This window comes from Leopardus geoffroyi, chromosome D4, assembly GCF_018350155.1.
Source record: "Leopardus geoffroyi isolate Oge1 chromosome D4, O.geoffroyi_Oge1_pat1.0, whole genome shotgun sequence".
In the NCBI taxonomy this organism is placed as follows: Eukaryota; Metazoa; Chordata; class Mammalia; order Carnivora; family Felidae; genus Leopardus; species Leopardus geoffroyi.
In genome coordinates this window covers 92,672,350-92,693,276 of record NC_059342.1, presented here as the reverse complement: position 1 = coordinate 92,693,276, position 20,927 = coordinate 92,672,350, and the positions used below count along the sequence as shown (strand labels likewise).

Here is a 20,927-nt window from a genome sequence, read left to right as displayed (position 1 = left end):
CTTCAGATTTGGAGAAACAGGCCACAAGCGCACCTGCGTGCGGCCATGCCTTTCCCGGACCAGGAAGAGGAGGGGCCGACTCCTGGCGCCGCCCCCAGGCCAGTTCTCAAAGCCCCCCACCCAACAACGCAAGCAGGAACTGCCAGGAGGACCTGTTCATCTTTGTCCTTCAGACAGGGACCCCAACGTCAGCCGCTCCTCAGGGTCCCAAGCACAAGTGTAGCTTTCTGATAAATATGACAGACGTGAGGGCAGAGTCGAGCAACCCTCCTTATCGACGCGCGTCGTACCAACCTGTCCCCGTAAGTGTAGTTTTCTTTCCGGTACGGATCGTATTCCGCATCATACCAATACCTCCGGTCACAGGCGCGGGGGTCCCTGAATCTGGAGCCATAGTGGTATCGGTCCCAGCGGCCTGCATCTGTGAGCGGGGCATTAACAGTTTATTACAACAGGCAAAGCGAGACACGCCTCCCGCCCTGGCTAGAGAAACCACATCACCCCAGACTGAAGGATGCCTCGAGGATCTCAGAGGAACCGAACTTTCCTCCCCCAAGTCAGCATGACCTAGGAGAGTGTTAGCTGTTAGGCCGAGGACCCGGGCACGTCTTGCCTGTACCGACAACGCATAACACTCACCGGGTTTCTCTCAACACGGGTGATTTACAAAAATAAAAACCTAAAAAAACCTTGTTCGTAGTTATTATCTTTTGGTACTTAATTCTGCGACCATACATTTTCCTTATATGGCTTCTGACGTAGTTCAGAAAGTTTTAAGAAATAATCCAAAACTAAAAGATTACTAAAGCACCTGGGTGGCTCAGTTGGTTGAGCATCCAACTCTTGATTTCGGCTCAAGTCATGATCTCCTGGTTCATGAGATCGAGCCCCACATGGGGCCCTGCACTGACAATGTGGAGCCTGCTTCGATTCTCTCTCTCTCTCTCTCTCTCTCTCTCCCTCTCCCTCTCCCTCTCTGCCCCTGCCCACTCGTGCGCTCTCTTCCTCTCTCTCAAAATAAATAAACACTTTTTTAAAAAATACATTAACATTATAACCTAGAGGTACCATTTTTGGCAGCTACGAGCAAAATTTATATGTAAAATGACACAAACGTAAATGGGAAAGAGGCCTGGGGGAAGCGGGACAACCAAGGGACAGTGGGCCCGGGACCCTCCCCTGCAGCTAAGCACAGGTCACAGCCAGGCAGCAGTGACCAGCAGGACCGCCAGGGGGACGTGTCGCTGAGATGAGCACCCCGCCCAATGGCAGAGTGTCAAGATGGGAAGGCAGCTCCGGGCGTATGCAGTGAGGACATGTGATGCCTGCACCGTGGCGGGAGGGTGGCCACAGGAGGCCACCAGTATGCCACACGGGGCCAGTGTGACCCCAGAAGCTGGTTTCCCGTTTTATTTCTTTTCATCAACTTAAATAAATACGCAGGACCAAGGCCATCCTGGAACTACTCACAATCACGCTTTGCTAGAAAATCATAGGAAACTACTAACGTGATAAAGATACATTACTGCTATAACTGCTATAATTAAGATGTAATTTCTAAACAAATACAGCAGCATAATTATTCCCAAGTGCGGCTTATCTTCCACCACTTTGGCTCTTGGATTAGAAACCTAAAGAGAGCAATGGAATGGAGGGCCTCGTAAGAAATGGCCAGAGGACACTGCCTCGCACCGGCCGCACATGTGGTCTGGACGCGGTTCCGCCAGCGGCCGGCCATCTGCGCTTGTGAACCTACCTCCGTAGTCATACTGGCTGGAGTAGTAACCTGCATAGTAATCGCTGTGGCTGCTCCATCCGCTTTTGGAGTTGTAGTAACCTTCAGGATAGCCTTGCCTGAAAACACACACGATGTCGTTACAAAACAATTTTCCCACTTCCTCCTCAGGATACGACAAGACGTCAGTCAGCACACGTTACCCCCAGAGCGTCAGGCGTGCGGCAAGACGCTTTGCGAAAAAATCGTAATGAGAAAATCAGTAACGACGATGAGGTAAGATTCCCTGCCACGCAGCTACAATTCACCTCCCCAAGTAACTACTTAAGTGCCACAAACGTAAGAGAACTGACTGCCTTCTGCCTGCTCAGTGCCACATCCCACACGGCGACGCTCAAACAGGCTCTCGAGTTTCCGGTCATCAACCCCGAGCGGAAGCAGAGAGCACTGAGCTGTCAAAACCAACCTAACGCCGACTTCGGTACCCTCGGCGCAGACCGCGTGCCGTGTGCTCGGGACGGGTGAGGGTCCGCGCCCAGGCGCAGGGCTGCGGCTGCCTCAGCCCCTCGAGTCTGCTCTTAAACCTGACCGCAAGACGCCTGAATTGTGTCTGACGGAGGCTGGCCTCACAGACCCCGCCACGAGTCTCTTGTCGCCAGAAAAGCAGAACTTGGTGAGGCCACGCGTCAGACCTTCTGGGCAGTAAGGTTCTTAGAATGGCCCGTTAGCGGTTTCGTCTCTTACTAACGAGCCTTAGACGATATTTGATTTTTAAAACGTGACTCTTCCCATGCCCCTTCAGGAGCGTCTCACTCAGCTGAGCTGGGGGGCTTGGCCGGCACAGCTCCTGGGACAGAGACTGCCGGTGAGCCGCACTCGGTCCTCCAGTCCAGCACCCGCTCTCACGGCTCAGCTGTGGGAACGAGGCCCCTTCCGAGGGCCTTGGAGGACAGCCCTCTAGACCCCACCCGTCTGCAGAGCGGGGGGCCGTTGCACACGCCAGCGGTGGGCTCGGAACAGAGATGTGACACGGCGCAGAGCCACGACCACGCCACCTCCTGGCTGCTCTCGCCAACCGGGCCCGTTCGCCCATCAGCAGACACAGTCGCAAAAACGAAGGACTTGCTCCCACCTCAAGCAGTTCCTGCAGGTACGTGATCACACCAGGCATGAGACTGACGTACACAAGCACGGACACAGACACAGACACACGTCCGCAAGTACAGACACGGACCCACGTCGTCAAGAACACACACGTGCGGACGTGGACACACGCCCCCAACCAAAGCAGGGCAGAAAGGCCGGGCTGCTCTCCAGAGCTGTCACATGAGTGGTGACGACATTTAGAGCACAGAAACACTGCCAGACAGGTGACAGAGCCACTGACGTGTGACCTGGCCTCGCTCCTGGCTGGGGCACTTCTCAACAGCACGGAGCCACCTTTGGCCTCTTGGAATGCACATTAACTCGCAGGTGGCCAGAAGGACAGGATACTTACTGGAACGGCAAGATGCGCCCTGGCTGCACCCTCCTCCACCCTCCCTGGTCTCCTAGAGGGTTCTAGAAACACCTACCGGATGCTTTCCCTTATTTTCACTTCGAGCCTTACTTCCCAGGTGCTGCACAGGAGCTGAAACCTCGGGAGCTTTCCCCCACAAAACCCCCAGAAGTCTGGGCTGCGTGCAGGCCAGCAATGGACTGAGAGCGGCCGGCCGAACAGGCAGAGGCTCACAGAGACAGAGCCCTGTCTCCAGATGAGCCAACAAAGACAAAGAGCCAGAGATTGGATCCCGCGATTTTGGAAAGCAAGGCACATGCAAATTCATGGGGGATCAGACTTCCTCTATTAGAGTTCAAGAGGCCGTGTAGCCTTATAACAAAACCTACACCCGTAACACGTCACTCCTCCACCTGACGACAAGCAGGTGCAGGGGAGGTGCTGGAAGGCAGGCGGTGCGCCCGCCGCACCGTCCCAGCTCTCCCTATGTCTCTGAGTGGGAGGCTGTGACCTGCTTCCACTCACACTTGGCAGGAAGGCATGATGCCAAGGCTCTTTCAAAATCCCTCGCCTGTAATCACAGAGCTGAGACGTGCTCGCTCAGCGGAGGAGGGTAGCGTGACAGGCGTGTGTGGGGCCTTCCAGCACAGATGCAATGTTAGGAAAAGGAGGTGGGCCGGGGTCCTGGCCCCAGCCTGCCTGGCCTACGACTCCACACCACTGTGGTCAGTAGCAGGGAACAGCCTTAGGGCCCTAAAGGGTCCAGGGTCAGCAAAATGCCTGAGCCGCGCGTGCGCCTCGGTGGTGGTTGGATGATCCCCTGGCCCAGGGAGGACCCCGCAGAGGGTCTGGCCCGACCCAGTGCTGGCTGACAGCACGGCATGGCTGCAAGGGAGGGCTTCGCTCCGTTTCAAAGTGCTCCTGTGCTCTGCCCGTGCTGATTAAACATAAGCACAGAAGAAAACAGGTTTGTCTAATGTTTTCAGATCGGGAAGTTACCACCACAGCCAGCAACACGAACGTCAATCACCTGGCAGGTGGCCGGTCCGAGCAGTGACTTGCCCGGGAGCTGGGCCGCTCGGGCTCGGGGCAGCGGTAGCTCTCAGCGTAGGCGGACACCGCGCTGTCGTAGGACCTGTATCTGGGCTCATACAGGCCATAGACGTCCTGCTGGAAGAAGGGTTTGCGCAACGTTAGACATCGGTGAAGAGCCACCCGTCAAGCAACTGGCGCTAGCTCTAAATGGCGCTGGTGACGGCCCTCCAGGAGCACCGGACGTGGGGCTTCCCTCGTGCAGAAGAGAAAACCTACAAATTGAGATCCACAGCCACAGACGGGCAGCAGGATCTTCCTAAAAGGGACTGCCCTGGTCCTGCTCAGGAGATGGCCGCCGCGTCAGCAGGCAGCCCCCGAGGGGCCGTGGAGACTCCAGACGGCTCTGCCCTCTGCCGTGGAGGTGCTAGGACTCCCTGGGTTCGTGTCTTTGTTTCACACATCATCTCAGGTATGCAAAATATCCAGGGCTCCATTTGAATGGGTCCCAGAGCTACACGCAGCCTCAAAGAGAGGCTCATACTCTATTCTCATGAGGCTTTCAACCCCTCGCAGGCTCATGACTGGCCACGACGACGGTCTCTAAGGAGCTGCCACGTGGGGACCTGAAGCAGCCCTCTGGCCTACGAGCCTGACTCTCCACCATCGCCTGGCCGAAGTGGAGAAATCACGTCCAACGGACTTATTCCTGACACCACCGGGGACTGTGGCCACAAGGTGGGAGGGCGGGAGGAAGCGGGCTCCCACAGGAGTGGTGCTGGGCTCCGGCTGGAGTTTCCCAGATGTACGTGTGGCTGCTGCACAAAGAACCCAAAGCGGGGACACTGCTCCCCTCGTGCTCTGCCAGCCCTTCCTGGGCGCTGGATGGATCTGAAATCAGTTTCCCTGTATGGAAACAGGAGTCCTTGGGGCTCCTTCCAGAATCTCAAATTTGCTAATCTCAGTGGTTAGATGCACAGTATTCATATACTCCCAAAGATGCTCAAAGCCTGCAAAGGAGGCACAAGCCTCCTCCTAGTGGGGGCTACTGCCTGACCCACCCCCACCAGCCCTGTACCCCCAAGCCGCCTCTAAGAGGTCCCCAGGATGGCCACCTGCCCACCGTAGGACCGTGCTCTCCAAACTTCTGGTCTACACTCCTTGGACCTCTGACACTCTGCCGACCTCGCATGATGCGGGGCTGGGACTAGAGATAATGAGAAGCACATCGTGATCCAACGTGCGCATTTGAGCCCCACTGTTCAAAGTACCAGAGACCTGGACAGAACCGCTTGTGTTTCACGACACTCACATGCTTAGGCCACTGTGAACGGCAAGTCTTCTGTGGGGCGCAACACGGCCCCCGCCCCGCTGCCGGGACCACCATGCGCCCGAGGGACGTTTACGGGATCTCATCCCCCTTGGCCGTTTTGCTTGGGTTCGTTCCGAACCTAACTTTTTCCCCTTAATGCGTCTACTCTCCTGCAGGGATTTAAAACACCGCGCTGTCCTGTTCCTCTCTGGGTAGATTTTTCCCGTCAAAACCACACCGGAGCTTCGAGAGGGTATCCCAGTTTCCCAAGGTGCGCGACTCAGAGCTCTGGTCCCGCAGAGAGCCCACCGGAGGGACAGGAAACAGAGGGCTCCTCGGCCACACACGCTGGGGCACGCGTGCTAAAAATTAACCAGGGATTCTGCACCACGCCACACACAGGTGTGCAGTGTGAACCCGCAAGGGTTCTGGGAGCCGGGCACGCTCCCCAAGCAGTGGTGCAGGAACGGGCACTCTGCACGACGGTGCAGGCCACGGGGCCTACAGGCCGCTTCCGAACCGAGCAACAAAAGCCTGCCAAGGAGCACAACTCGGGAGAAAGAGACCACCGGTCCCAGGGTCCAACCGTCCGAGAGCCTGACCGTACCTGGTAATAGAGGGAGGCTGTGCCAGGATCCGGCGGGTATGGCGAGGGATAGCCATCGTACAGAGGTCTGTAATAGTAGTAAGCTGCCAAGTCCGAGGGAGGCGGCGGCTGCAGCCACTGCTGGTCCGACCGCGCGGCTGCCTGGCTGGAGCTGGTGGACACGATGGACGCGCTGGAGGACCGAGGCGGCCGAGGCAGCAGCGGCTGACCCGTGTCAGCTGGAGCGGGACTTGCCGGTGGCGGGACCAAGTTTTGGGACTGCCCCTGCACCGGCGGGCTTCCTGGGTTCGAAGGTTCTGAACATGTTGCTTTGGGCCCTTGCTGGGGGGCCGGCGACGGCTCCTGCTGGGCTCTCCCTAGGCCACATGGGTCCTGAGCGTCTTTTGTCACCTGCTGGTAGAAACGGTCTGGGTTATGTGCCCCTGGCCCAGGTTGTCTAGGCTGACTGGTGACGGTTTGCGGACAAGCTGGGCTGTCGGAACGGGACGGGCCATACGTCCTCAGAGAATTTTCCAAAGTCCTATTCGGCGTGAAGTCTAGGGCTCCAGAAGTTTCTTCCCGATTACCGGAAGGATCCGCTTTACTACCAGCAGGGACCGAGGTAGCGTTTGCAGGCGGCACCAACATCACGCCTGTGCTTCCAGCAGGGCTACCAACCAGCTCGGGAAGAACGTTCTCCGCATTATGAACCTTTTGGCCTTCTGGAAGCAAGTTCTTTGGAACCGGATGAGGTGGCGGCTGAACCAGCAAATTAGCAGGTTGATTACAAACGGTCTCCGAAGTGCCAGGGACTTGTGGAAAGCTACCTTGCGGGAGACTCTTGGGCAGAGGCGAGCGGGTGACAGAGGCGGCTGCGATCCCAGATGCAGGAGCGCTTTCTCCGGAGTCCCCCCCGACAGTCCGGCTGCTTGCTGTCGGTTTATCCCCCACCAAAGCATCTCTCCAGGGCAGACTCTTCTCATTAGGACTCGATAAGGACACAGCAAAATTAATGGGCTGAGCCAAATTATAGCTTTGATCAGGCTGGGCAATCAAGACTGGCTGATTCTGCAAAGACTCAGTGGGCGGTGAGGATAACAGGCTGGCATAGCCCGAGCTCGCCTGCGAGGGAAGGGCCTCCTCTTCTCCCATCTTGGGAGGGTTCTCGAGGTTCTCAGAAGCTCCGACGCCATCCCTGCTCTGCAGAGGGAGGCCAGGGCCTGGCTGCCGGGGCTGCTGACCGGACACTCCCTCGTCAGGAGGCTGGATCACTTCAGAGGGCTGAGGCCTCACGGGTGCGTGCAGTGCTGGGGCAGCCGGGGCCAGGAGCACGCTGCCCCCGAAATCCGGGAGCTCGTTCTGTGCCCACAAGGTCGTCACTGGGCTCTCGCACTTCACAGCTCCCTGGGCCCTGGCCAAGGGCCTCTTCTCAGCTGCCGGAAGCACGGTCTCCGAGGGCGGCCCCCCAGCGTGCCCAGGCCCGTGCTCGGCCTCCACGGGTACGGTAAAGGGCAGAGAACCGGCCTGGAGTGTGAACAGGGTCTCCATGTTGTCCGGGGGCTGCTCCAAGTTGCCAGGGCAGGTGTCAGGCGGGGCGGCAGCTGGCCGGTGCTGCTTCTGGTGGGGTCCGGCCCCCCTCACCTCGCCCACCACCTTGGCCCGATCGGCCTCAACTGGTTTTACTCCAACTAAGTGGGATTTCACCGGTTCAAAAGAACTATTCGCGCTTGTCTGGAATATTCCAGTGGGTTTTGGGGGGCTTGGGGTTGAGGGCTGGGACAGGCTGCTGTGGTGATTCTGGCTCACGGTGGTCTCGTCTGTCTCGCCTCCTACAGGAGAAGAATCAATTTGCTTAAAAAAGCTCCCCGAAGACTCATCTTCAGGTTTTCCAACTTCTTGCTGAATGAAAGTGCCCCCCAGGTCTTGAGGCCTGGCCGCACCCGAAAGATTCCTGTGGCTCTTGCTGCTGTAACTGGACGACACGCTGTCGGATCGCACGGGGTGTGGCACTGAATCCGGGGCCTCGAGATTTGGGCCCCCGCCTCCAGCGTGGCCCCCAACACCGAGCCTGGGGCCGTATCTGAGCTGATCGCCGGGGACGGAAGGGTCCAAGCTTAGGGGCTCACTTGGCAAAACTTCCTGATTCTGAATGAACTCTAAGTCCTCCACGTTCTCGTACTGTGGGCTGCTGGCGTGAGCCCCTGCGCCTGCTGGGCCGCCCCACGCAGTGACGGCAGCGCTTGCCGTGGCCGGTCTATCAGGCTGGGCGCCTGCAGACTGAGAGAAATAAGGCTGCGGGTGGCCTCCCTGCTGCGTGGCCTCATTGCTGGAACCTCTGGGAAAGGCGTGGTAAACGCCACCCGCTCCCACACGTGCGGGAGCATGACCAAGTCCCGGGCCGGGGGAGGAGCCATCCAAGTCAGACCGACCCGCGAAGCTTGTGTTTTCAGATGAGAGGTTCTCCTCGTTTTCCGTCTCTCCGCCGTGGAAGAACATGGAGAGAGCTCCCGGGTCCACTTCCGGCAGGACCCGGCTGGTCTCGGCCCCTGGGGGGTAGTGCAAATGGCTTTCTGGGCTGTTTCCCTGAGTGAGGGGATTCACAAGAGCGAGGTCTGGCAACTGCTCTTTATTCACTCCTGGATTTGGCCTGAGCTCCTGGCTTGCCCGAGGATTCCCAGCTCTAGAATTTTGCCTGAATGCGTTGTCAGGATCAAAGTTATTTGCTGACTGGTTACCACTCTGCAGGTAGGCCGGCTCATTGCTTCCGTCACCGGCCAAGGGTCCTGGCAAAGACACCAGTGGGTTGAGCTGCTCGTGGCCGGGACCGTGATATGGGCTGGACGGAGTGGGGAAGAGCAAAATGCTGGAGGTGTGGGGCACCGGGCGCTGAACAGGTCCTTCTGGGCGGGGCCAATAATGTTGACCTGAGGGCTGTGGGCCTCCCTGCCCTGGCCCCCACTGCCCTGGCATCTGCTGACGAGGCTGAGGGAAGAAAGGGGACGGCGCCACAGCACTGTCGTGAGGGTTCTGCCGACTCAGGGGTCTCTCGGGCCCAAGCACGTTCGCGTGCGGATGGCCCCCGTGGGGACCGTCGGCACCCGCTCCTGGAATGTGAGGACATGGCAGAGTCTGAACTTCGGGTTCCGAGCTGGGAGCAAGCTCGGCACTCCTGTGCAACTCTGGCTCCGGCGGCGCTGAAGGTGGCAACACGCTGGCAAACGGACCGGCGTCCGCTGTGGCCTGCAACACAGGTCCTTGCGAGGTATCCCCAGCATTCGCGTGAGGCACAGGCAGACCAGGGCGCTGAAGGAATGCTGGCGGGGCCGGGCCCTGCAGAATGGGCGTGCTGCTTTTGGACGAACTGCCCGACGATGCAGTTTGTAGCGCTTGTCTACTGAAAGCAAACGGATCCGTTACCGGCTGCAACGGGCACGTTATCGGGGTCACCGGTGCGTTACTATTTGCCTGTCTCCTGTAAGATCTGTTGGACCAGAACATGCTCTGAGGAGTCCCGGCCGGAGGTGGCCCGACCACGCCTGATGGGGCTGCCTGAGGCGGCGGCTGCATGACCGATCGGTTGCACAACTAGGTGCTGCTCACAGAAGGCAGGATATAGGTTTTCCTCAACCTGAACCGAAAAAGAAAAGGAAGAAATTAGCATAAACCCCATGTATTCAAACTCCCAGTTGGAATCAGGAGAACGAAGAAAACAGAGAAAGGCTGGAAACAACTCGAGAGTCTGTGTCCCCGGGCCCGAGACACGCCGCTCCTACCCCCACGCCCACCCAGAACCGCATCCCGGGTGGGGGGCTGCGGCCGGCCGGTGCAGCTGGGCACACAGACAAGAACGCGGCCGGACATGGATGCAAACGCTGGCTGTGCCCTGAGCTCACTGACTGACCTCAGACAAGTCACTGCCTTCTCCGGGGTTCAGTTTCACAGCCCCGCTGAGCACCCACACGGCACGCCTGCTGCCTCCGTGATGCCCTCGCCAAGTGGGCAGCGATGAACGAAGCGCAACTTAACTGCCGGTCTGATTTACTACCCGGTACCCGGACACCTTCCCATAAATTATCACCGGGTCCTCAAAGAGCCAACTCCTGTATCAAGATGGCACATCACACTTTTCACGCAGGTTAATGTTACATCTTGAAATGAAAATGGAAGGTTAAGATGCGCGCTTCCGTTTTAACGAAAAAGCATTATAAAGTACAGAGCGATACAAGCTGCGGGCAGAATCTGAAATACACAAACATGCCCTTTATGCCACCGTGCAGTATGCCTCATTTCCCGCGCTGTGCCTGGTTGACACCGTGAGCGGAACAAGCCGCCTCTGACCACGAGGGCTGTCAAGAAGTGAGTCCGGAACGAAAGCCCCGATTAAACGTGAAGCAGCTTTAAAACTGACCAACTGACTCGATTCAAAAATTTTCAACCAGAGTGCCAACAAACCTCTCACAGAAAACAAAATCGTCTTTGCAGTGTGTTTTGTTGCCAGAACTAGCGGTGGTTTCCGCTTTTTAAGAAAATACGTTAAACGTAACCTCAAACGGTTAACCGGTACTTTTAAGACACAAACCCAAGTACTGTCTCTTTGCTGTCTTTCTCTGTGCACAAGTCCTCCCCCCTAGGGTCACCCTCACAAACAAACAGATGACGTGTAACCGATCACGGAGGAAAGTAAACACCAGAGGGAGAAGTGGGAGGGCTCCAGGGTTTAACCCACACGTTTCTGCAGGTGTACGACACTTTTGCTCCTGGCAATCTTTCTCAGAGTCGGTAAAAGGAGACATTTGTGAATGTATCTCAAGTAAAGCTACTTACGGTGAAGGTTCCCACCCCTCTCTGGAAACGAGTCCTATGGATCTATTAGCTCACTACCATCACGGCTCGCCCACGTGTGTCCTAGGCCAACAGGGAAGCCCTTTGGACGGACGAGCACTCTGAAACTCACTTAAATTCGACGGACTGTATTAGGCACAGCACTGGAGGCTTCGTTTGGTTCTAAGCTGTCATTTTAGAACAAACAATGTGTACAGCTCAGCTTTACAAGGACTGATCGTACAACAAGCCCGGCCTCTTCCTCTTATCTGTGGGACAGAGGCGCCCAGCACGTCTTCCGAAACACGACTTCCTCCTTGTAGGGCTCCAGTAGAGGACCTCAACCGCTCTAAGCAGCTGTAAAAAAGAAACACCAAACAGCAGAGGCCCAGAGCATCACACCGCAGAGGCGTGGCTGTGAGGGCGGGGCCGGGAGTCCAACTGAACGGCCCCAAGCACACCACTTCTCTTCCTGCGACCCAGACTCTTTGTCTGTAAAGCGAGAGAATCTAAGGTTCCTTCTCAGCTGCATCTTACAAAACCCTACTCACAGTGGGTTCTGGGATGCCCTAACCCCTGCTGCTGTTCAATACAGAAATGTCATCAACACGCGGACAGCGTAGATACTTAAACGTTCTCCTTCAAGAAACTTCCCCGACTCCTGAACTAAGAACCGTTTTATAGCAAACGCTACCCCTTTCCTACAAAACGGAATCTCCCCCACCCCCCACCCACAACTGACAGCTTTTCAACAATAAGGCAGCTGCGTGTGAAACGATCCTGAACATGAACATGATCCTCTTGGACCTTCTCTACTCACCAACAGCAACGCCGCCTATCACTTCTCTGCTGGCCCCAGGGAACTTACCTCCAGCCAGTAAGTCATTCGGTACCAAGTCATCTACCTTTGAAAAGACACCGGCTGTTTTTCTTAAAAACGCATCACTCACAAACCTAGCCCTTCGTCAGACCACCCTGTGTCTACGAGAAAAACTTCAGCACAACCACCTCCGACCTTCGATCCAATTCCTGGCTAAGGAACTGAGATGCTCAGAGCACCTTCGGAGCGGCCGCCGCAAACTGAGGCTGCGCCAACAGGAGCGCCAGAGAGCCCCGGAGACGCTACCCTTTGCCCACAATGTCCCTCTTGGAGGCTGTGAGTGTCACGTCCCTGTCAGACTGTGGGGCGCTTGACATAGAGACACCACAAACTCCAACTTTTCCAAGTACGGCCCCAAACGCGTTTAGACGGTAACCAACACGAAGGGGGAGTCGAAACACTGCTAAAAATGGCAAAGATCCCAAAGGACGCACTGACGTTCAGGGAAGAATCACTACGATGCACAGGCTACCCCAGAGAAAACGGTCAGTACGGTTTGGAGGCTCACTGCTACTTAGGCTGAACGAACCACGGGAACAACAAAGCATTCTCCTGCCTCTGGCCTCACCTTTGACCTTTGTTAAGATACCAGCCACCGGAATCCTAAGAAGAGGCACGGGGCGGGGGGCTGGGGGGGACCTGCAGGGAGACTGGTTGTGCTGAAACTTGCCAAAGTATGGCTCTGGAGCAACTGTGTGTGACTCAGTTTGCGTCCTGCCCTCGCTGCCCTCCCCGGTTAACGTCGTCTGTATTTAAAACACAGCCTTAAGCAGCTCGTGCCCCACCTCCAGCCACTCAGAAGTTCTTAGGTGAACCTGCAAATGCCGATTTTAAATGGCCGGACGCGACCAGACGCTCTGCACGATACTTTCGCCCCCAAACCGGTACTAACTTCATCACACGTTCCTGTAACCCTTCACACGAAACCCAAGTGCCCGACCTCCGCTGCAGCGTCTCGGTCACTTTGCCACGAAATGCAAATCTGTCTCATCACCGGCATGGCTCGGGAAAAATCTCCCAGCCAATGAGGACAAAACAACTTAAGAACCTTCGAAGCAAAGGACACGCAAAACTGTTAGAAGAAATTTCCTAAATGTCCGTACTCCTTGAGAAGTTGCAGGTCTGGTCTATCTTCGCCATTCCAACACAACCCTCCCTCCGTCGAGGCCACCAGGGGCGAAGACAAGTGTCAACACAGCGGGGCCGGACAGGCACTTGCCACACAGCCGGCCATACCTGCGGGGTCCACGTCAGTCTGACGAGGCGGCCGACAAAGGCGCAGAAGGCGGCAGGAGGGTCACTCGCTCGGCCGCCCCTGACCCCGCCCCGGCCCCGCAGGTCCCCCTGCTCGCCCCCGGGGCCCCTGCCCGACCCCTGGCGGCACCCGGAGACGCGAAGTCCGCTCAGGGCTGGGCCCGGCCCGGCCACTTCCCTCCGCCCGACCCCGGCCCTCACCGGCGCGCCACAGGGCGGCCGAGGCCCACACCGGCTCGTGCCCCGCCCCTCCGCGACCCCTGGGCCAACCCCTCAAGAGCCGCCGGCGGAAGCCGGCCGGGCTGCGGCGACAAGCGAAGACACGAAAGCCGCAGCAGCCATCTTGGCACATCCGGCTCCGGCCGCCGCGCCGCCGACGTGTCCCACCGCTACGTCAGTGCGCGCCACGCCTGCCGACCACGCCCACCAGCCCCGCCCACCGCAGCTGCTCCCGTGACGCGGCGCCCGGCGCGTTAGCCCGGTCTCCCTCCGGCGTTTCGTCCTTCGCCGGCCATCTATTCGTCCGCCCCGTTAGCCCGCCCCTCGCCTGCGACCAATCTTTCACCGTTCATCCCTTCGTCCCGCCCCCCCCTGCCCCGCCCCTCGCGTCCCCGTCATTCACCGCCCATCCGTTCGTCCCGCCCCCTCGGCCTCGCACCTTAGCCCCGCCCCCTGCGACCCGCCCTTCGCCCACCTGCTGGGCCGGGTGCGCGGGGCACTGCTCAGAGACGTCACCCTGATTATGCCAGCTCTTTCTCCCAGTCTTTCTCGTCTTAGGGTGTGAGAAGAGTAAGGGTTCTTCAGTCATACCCAAGTGAAGAACCAGTCCTGAACGACCGAGGCCAGCAGGAGCACCCACCGAGAACGGCTACTCGGCAGCGCAGAGAACCCGAGCGGCGCCCTGGCGCAGGCGCGACCCTCCCATTTGGCCGTTGGACTTCCTCCAAGGCGAGACGGGCGGAAGACGGCTGCGCATGCGCCGGCCTCCGCGGCGGGCCACGCGTGCGCACCTCGCGGCGGCTCGCCGGTTGCCTGGTTACGGCCACTCGCGGCTCGGGGTTCCAGTTCTGCCCGCGAAGTTCGTTTCCGTCCGCGTCCGGCGCTCGGAAAGCTGTGCCCGTCTGCCCCGCGCGGAGCCCCGGGAGGGTCCGCAGGCGCCCTTCGAGGCCCCCTGCCTGCTCGGCCCCCTGCTTGCTCGGCCCCCGGCTGCAGCCACGCCGCCCCGCGGCTCGCGCCGTCCGCTCCTGCTCCTCTTCCTGCCCCGCCCTGCCCCCATGGAGGCCTGGCTCCCTCCGCGCCCGGTCTGGTCCCCGACACCGCGTGGACGGAGACCAGGACTCCGTTCTGTGTTGCGCAGCCGTTGAGCGGGCGTTTGCGTTGGAGCGCCTCCCCCGGGCAGCGAGTGTCAGGCCGGGCTGCCCTGCTAGCTCCCTGCTCCGCCCCGAGGATGGCACCATCAGAGCCCTCCCACGGTGGATCTTAGGGACGAGGGGGTGCTGCCATTTGTATCCTCATTTTCCCAGTGAGAATAGAGAGGTTCGGTAGGCGAGGAAGCAGCCACCCAGACCCCGGCCCGCTCACCCGCACACCTGCCTGGCAGGGAGAGGGAAAAGTAGCAGCCTGCCCCCGCTCACCCCAGCTTCTTCCAGAGGGCAGGAAGGGTGGCAGGTGTGCCCACACGCTTGCATCCGCCGGTGGTCGAGCTCCCAGCGGCTGCTGCTGCCAGTGCAGCAGCGGCTGAGGCCTGGCCGGGGTGGGAGGACTCCCTGGTCACCCGTGGGACTCAGAAGCCTGGGAAGAAGGAAGGAGCGCGGTTCAAGCTCTTTGTTTGCTGTGACGTTGGCAGGGAGCAGCCACGCTGTCAGGGCCCCAGCGGGTGCGGGGAGAGTTTCAGTCCCTCTGACGTGGCCACTCTGCTAAGCTAACATTTGCCTTGCAGAAATGGAGATCCTAACGTATGTCAACACAGAGAATAGGTGCTGGGACTCCCTGGATCCACCCCACTGTCCCTGATCCACTTCCTGCAGTCACTTTGTCCCAACAAACCACTCCACAGAGACATGGCACTGTCACCCCCCCCCCACCCCCCCGCCATGGGCACGCAGAGGCAAAGGTGCTGGGGTCCGTCCCCTCCCCCTCCTGCTAAGCCTCTTGAGTGGAGGCCTTCCGGTTCTTGGCCATGTGGGGCCCGGTGTGGAGGAGAGGGCTCTGGGCCCACCATCGGTCGTGGAGGCTGGGGCTCTGAGTCACAGGCCCTCGGCCTCAAGGCCCAGCCTGCTACCTGATGCTGTGTGCCTTCTGTCAGCTTCCTTGACCTCCCTGACCATCACGTCCTCGGCAACCTGGAGTCCAGGCGGGGGCGCACCTAGACAACTTGGGGGCCAGAAGGAGATGCCGTTGATGCTTATCCCAGAGCAACAGGCACGAACCGCACTGTCCTGTGTGTAGGGTGATTCTGGCTGCAGAACGGGCAGGGGCCCGAGACGTGGGGGGCGCACTGCCACGACAGCTGTTGCTGTTTCTGAGGAAGCGTCCCTCCCTTTGCCTGCAGTGTCACTCATTCACTCCTTCCTCCTTATCCCCCCAGGCTCCCAGAGGCTGGATACACATGCCACCACCTCCCTGAAGCACCCCCCCCTGGGGGGCTGGCATCAGCTGCTCTTTCCAGAGGGCAAGGTTGTTAGTTCCTCATCATGACCGGAGCTGTAGTCACGCGACCCCGAGCACACAGGACACAGGGCTGCAGGCTTGCCAGGACAATGGGCAGAGCCTATGCCAGAGAACCCGGCTGTCCTTTCTATCATTGCAGCACCCTGTCACACTGCGTTTTCAGGATCACGAGAGTCAGCCTCTCCCAGGAGCCTGCGTTGTCCAGGGAGGACTGGCACCGAGTGCCCAGAGGGGGCTGAGCTGAGCTGAGCTGGGACCTAAGTGCCTATGAGAGGCCAGATGCCAACAAGGTAAAACAGCCCACTGGCAGCTCTTCATCACGTGTTGAAACGATAATATCTTGGATATAGTGAGTTAAGTGTACTGTTAAAACTTATGTAATCCGTTTCCCTCTGTAACGTAGCTAGTAGGAGCTTTACGATTGCATCTGTACCTGGCCTGTTTCCACTGGACAGCACTGGTCTAGACGGTGAGCACATTGTGAGAGTACCCCCCGCTGCCCATGCGTGCCCGCCCTGGAGCTGGAGCTTCCTCGATTGTGGAGCTGACACCCAGCTGCTTAGGTGGTTGTGGAAGGAGCCCTTGGTGGAGGGTAGCCACAGTGTCCCCATAGACAAAGGCTGGTGGTCCAGGGCCGTAAGCCTCTGCCCCTCCCTCCTCCAGGGCATAAAGTAGCTGTAGTAGGTGTGGCTTATAAGTGGACGTTTGTAAGACGGTCCCGCTCCACACCAGGTGCTCTGCTCAGCCCCCGACTCTAGTCCTCAGTCCTGGGCACCGAGGCTGGGGGCTTGGCAGGGGGCCTGCTTGACTCTGCCTGGAGATAGGAAGGGGCTGCCTCCGTGAGACAGGTCTGGCTGGATGGTCCAGGCCGAAAGCACGTGAGGGCCTCGGAAGTGGAAAGAGTTGGCAGACAGGACTTCGGAAGAGGCAGCCATGCAGCTGAGGAGGTCTGCGTGGAGAGGAAGGAGGCATCAGTTCCTTCAGGAGACAGCAGATCTGGGGGCGGAGATAGCTGGTGTTTGAGCGTGTTCTGTGGCACCTGTCAGTGTGCGTGTAAGTCGGCTGGCGGGGTGTGGCCAGGCCTGGTACGAGGAGAGGGAGGCAGCTCCGGGAGGGCGCAGCTGGGGTACAAAGCCAGACCCATTAGATCCTCCCAGACTCCCGGGAGGCCTTGCAAGAGAAAATCCACATCCAGGCTGAGCTTGGTGAATGTCCCCACCATCAGCGTCGTCATTGGCACGAGCATGGCACTGTCTCATCCCTCGTCTCCAGTGTCCGCAGACGTGCCTGGCACCCAGCAGGCCTCAGAGGTCTTTTGTTCCCTTTATCGCCGAGCCAAGTACTAAACATATAAGGTGACACTATAAGTGACAGGAGGGTCGTAGAAAGCACCAGAAGGGCACGGATTCCACACCAGTCGGGCCACAGAGAATCAGAGCCACGGGACTAAGTGAGTAGTATTCTGTTAGCTGCAGCAGGGCTCCGGAAAAACCCGAGAGACCTCTCACAAAACCACGCACTCGTTGGCTGAGCCCCTACCGCGTGCCCCGCACGGCTAGGAGCTGGGAGTGTGGCCGCGGACCAGCAGGCCAGGCCTCCGCTCTTAGGGGGCACAGACTCTGGACAGCTGCAAATGTGCCCCCGGGGCTGGGGGGCACCGTGCGGGCACCTGACAAGGCCTGGTCCCACCTGCTGCTGACACGGCAGAGCTAGGGATGGCGGAAAAGAGCACTTGTGGCTGAGGCAAACAGAAGCTTCTGCAGCGGCAAGGGGCAGAAACCTGGGAAGTGGGAGATGGGGGGGGCGGGTGCCGGCTGTGCATCGCCGGGGGCTCTTCGGGCCCTGCACGTGATCTCTGGAAGCACGGGAGCTCTCAGGGACTCCCCAGCAAGAATGCCATCGTCCACTTAGCTTCCCCTGCCCTGGCTCTGGCAAGGTGCTAACGAGAGTCGGGAGCCCAGGAGACAGCCTTGGGCCCCTGGGGGAGCAGTGAGGCTGCTGGGCCGGACTGGTGGGGAGAGCTGGACGTCGGGTGACTCTCAAGGGCAGGACCCGGTCCTCTCGCTGCCAGCTGCGTCTGCACCCCTCCCTGCCGCCCTGCACAGCACCAGCTCTCCTCACGTCAGACAAAGGATCAAATAAGACAGGAAGGCGAGAGTCCTGAGCATTGGTGGCGATTACAGGGACGGACTTGGAGGCCTGGGGGAAGACAGAAGGGTGGAGCGTGGAAGAGGCCCGGAATGCCCATTGCCGAGTGCAGGCTGGCTGCGGCCGGTCCTGAGCAGCCGCGTTCCTGCCCGAGAAGTGACGCGGCTGAGCGACGTGGGCTCTGTGGGTCCTCCCAGGCCACAAATGGTTAGGAGAACGTGGACCAGGAGAATCACGTGGCCCTGGCTCAGAGAGGTGACACCTGGGGAAATCACCTGCCTCTTTGGACCTCAGCTTTCTCATCTGTAAAATGGGATAGCGCAGTGGCGGGGTGACTGGGCGGCATGTGCATTGCAGACATCACTGGTGGAAATCCCCATGGGGGCCACCTGCTTGCCACGGCGGGCACTGGCAGGATGCTGCCAGCAGGGGGAGGCAGAGAGCCGCCTTCCAGTCCTAGGGTTTCCGGGTGCTGGCATCTGGGACACGCCGGGCTCCTGTAGCATCCGGCCTGGGTGCAGCAGGATGAAAGGTTTGGCTCCGCACATCGCCCCTAGACTGCGGCCCTCTCCAGGGGCTTCTTCATCTCTGACTCCCCCTGCCCCACCCACCCCTCCAGGACTGGGGTTGAGTCTCCCGAACACAGCAGGTGTTCCGTAAATCCTCCGCGAGTCGAATTTAATGGGACAACAGAAAACGTGTATTTTTCGAGCTCTGCGCTCAGTGATCTAATCCGCAGCTACGGGGGCCAGAAGGCGTTGTTTTCCGTCAAGAACGCCCGTATTCCACACCGTCCTGTCCCCACGAGGGGCGCTGGTACCTGGTGAGGGCCTCGGCCAGGTGTGCACCGCCCGCTTTCCGTTGTCCAGACAAGGAAATAAGGTAGAGAATAAGTAGCTTAAGGTTACACGCTTTCCCAGGGCTCAGTTTTTAAAAGGGAGAAACGCGAGACCAGGAGGGCCACGGCCCTCAGTGTCGGAGACCCGTGGAGCTTCTGCTGGTGCGTCACAGGCTCTGGTGCAGGAACGAGCCCGAGTCCATACCGTGTGGACGTGGCAAATCCAACCCGAGACACTTCACGCTCAGCCCCTGTCGCATTTGCCCTGCACACCTCTGGGCGGGGCTGCTGCCCGGTTTGGGGGAGACCAGCTTCAGAGTTTGTCACCACAGCGGCCATGCCGTCCCTGCGTCCTGACTACCCGCGGCCTCTGGGGTCGGCTCTGAGCAGCTCCCACTTTTCCCCTGGGGACCCTGAGGCTCAGAGGAGCCAAGTCCCCCGCCTCGGGTAAACAGCAGCTGCGAGGAAGGTGAAAACAAGATGACACAAACCGGGGCGGGGGGCACAGCCAGGTGTGTGAGGTGCTGGGGGAGCAGCATTTCCAGCCTGAGCTCGAAGGGCGCTGTGCCTTCAGCCCTCAGGGTGTGTCCGTCTGGGAGCCACCGCGCACGTTTGCCCTCATCGAGGCCCACGGTACACGCGAGCATCCCGAGTCCAAACGAGCCCTGACCCGGGGCTCCCCAGACGCATCGACCCCCACCAAGTGCTTGGGGACGCAGCGCTTCTGGTCTCCGTTTGCCCGGGCACCCAGCCGGACGGCATTGCTCAGGCTCCTGCTTAAAGCACTTCGTCATCGTACCAGGGCCCCCGGCTGCGGGACACTCCCCTCCAGGAGCAGCCGCAGGAAGCTCTCCAGCGCCTGTCTGGGGCACTGTCCCCTCCCACAGGGCTCCTGGGTGTGGATTCTGGATGGGACCGGCCCACGCCGGAAGGTCGGCTCCCTCACCGAGCCCAGTCTCTGGCGGCCGCCGCGCTCCGGAAGCGTGGCTCAGTGGCCCAGTGAGTGGCTGGGTGTCGCCCTACCCTGCCAGTCTCATCTGTGGGTGCCGCTGCGGTCCTCTCTCTGCTCTGGCCAGAGGGGTGCGGAGCCACATTTGGGGTTCACCCCGGAACAGTGTGAAGCAAGACCCCACGCCAGTGATGTGCCTCGGGTTTCCCGGGTGCCCATGGGTGCCCGCATGGTCTAAATCTGTGCCTTCCAGTGTGGCAGGGTGCAGCCACGGGCAGCAGCTGAACACGTGGCCGGTCCACACTGAGGAGCACCGATAGCCCAAGACACGCGCTGGATTTCAAAGACCTAGTTCGAGAGAGGGAGAGGAAAATAATGTAAAATATCTCACTAACTCTGCGTCAGTCGCATGTTGAGATGACAATTGGTCGGACGGATTGGATTATTATGACGTATGAGTAAACTTCGTTTGTTTATTGTCCCTTTAACGTGGCTGCGAAAATATCTGAATTGCACGTGGAAGGTGCAACTCTGAATCATCCTTGAGATCCTGGAAAAGTGCTCCCCGCCCCCGCTCTCAAACAGGCAGTCGTGAAGGAGAACCGTCCTTGAGGCAGCGTCAGGAGGGCAGGCAGGGCAGCCCCCGCGGCGGGTTCGTGTGTTTGGGACGCTGAAAAGCGCAAGCCTCGGGCCCCTGGGGAGTGACGCCCTGAGGAGGCACAGGAACCCAGGGCAGACGCCCCCGCTAGCTGACGGCTACTGCTGGCGTTCGTGGCCCCCGGGACACACATTCGGGCCCTGAGAGGTATGACCTGGGACCCTGCATTGCCTGCTAGGGCTGCCGCAGCAGAGCCCCGCAGGCTGAGTGGCGTCACGGAAACGAACTCCCCCATAGTTCTAGAGGCCGGATGTCTGAGATCCAGGTGTGGGCCGGGCTGGTCCTCTCGAGGTTCTCCCTCCTGGGCTCGCAGCCGGCCTTCTCCTCCTGTGTCCTCACCTGCTGGTCCCCGTGTGCGTGTCTGTGTCCTGATCTCATAAGGTCACCCGTCAGATCGGATTAGAGTGCACTCTAACAAGCTCGTTTTACCTTAGTTACCTCTGCGAGGACCATGTCTCTAAATACAGCCACATCCCGAGGTCCCGGGAGCTGCGGTTTCAACATATAAATTGTGGGGGGTGGGGACACGCTACTGAGCCATAACAG

The 20,927-nt window shown here is 59.3% G+C and overlaps 2 protein-coding genes and 1 long non-coding RNA gene across 6 annotated transcripts in view; 2 read left to right on the top strand and 1 right to left on the bottom strand.

The window, feature by feature from the left end:
- The window catches only part of SEC16A (SEC16 homolog A, endoplasmic reticulum export factor), a 32,761-nt gene extending 18,712 nt beyond the window's left edge, over window positions 1–14,049 (bottom strand). Inside the window, exons 1-5 of one of the 4 annotated variants that reach the window (XM_045467874.1) lie at window positions 13,813–14,049; window positions 6,185–9,791; window positions 4,264–4,403; window positions 1,757–1,854; window positions 295–421 (exon numbers count right to left, since the gene is read on the bottom strand). In XM_045467874.1, the coding sequence (XP_045323830.1) occupies window positions 295–421; window positions 1,757–1,854; window positions 4,264–4,403; window positions 6,185–9,730 (3,911 nt within the window). In that variant the 5' untranslated portion in view covers window positions 9,731–9,791; window positions 13,813–14,049. Of the gene's footprint in view, window positions 1–294; window positions 422–1,756; window positions 1,855–4,263; window positions 4,404–6,184; window positions 9,797–13,388; window positions 13,515–13,812 lie in introns of those variants that run through there. The other 3 variants (XM_045467877.1, XM_045467876.1, XM_045467875.1) reach the window with 3 other exon arrangements.
- On the top strand, window positions 11,771–15,537 carry LOC123592756 (atherin-like). Its single transcript, XM_045468089.1, has 4 exons — window positions 11,771–11,861; window positions 13,039–13,586; window positions 13,896–14,640; window positions 15,058–15,537. Exons 1-4 carry the CDS (start codon window positions 11,771–11,773, stop codon window positions 15,129–15,131), a joined length of 1,458 nt encoding a protein of 485 aa, XP_045324045.1. The 3' UTR covers window positions 15,132–15,537.
- A 12-nt stretch (window positions 15,538–15,549) lies between these two features.
- Window positions 15,550–18,843, top strand: LOC123592668. The gene is made up of 2 exons (XR_006709896.1): window positions 15,550–16,078; window positions 16,192–18,843. It is a non-coding gene; the product is annotated as an uncharacterized LOC123592668 (long non-coding RNA).
- Window positions 18,844–20,927: the final 2,084 nt, after the last annotated feature.

Coding starts and splice junctions, on each gene's coding strand:
- LOC123592756 (XM_045468089.1), top strand. CDS start 11,771: ATGAACATGATCCTCTTGGACCTTCTCTACTCACCAACAGCAACGCCG. Junction 11,862..13,038: donor AGGGAACTTACCTCCAGCCA/GTAAGTCATTCG, acceptor CGAGGCCACCAG/GGGCGAAGACAAGTGTCAAC. Junction 14,641..15,057: donor TTTGTATCCTCATTTTCCCA/GTGAGAATAGAG, acceptor TTTGCCTTGCAG/AAATGGAGATCCTAACGTAT.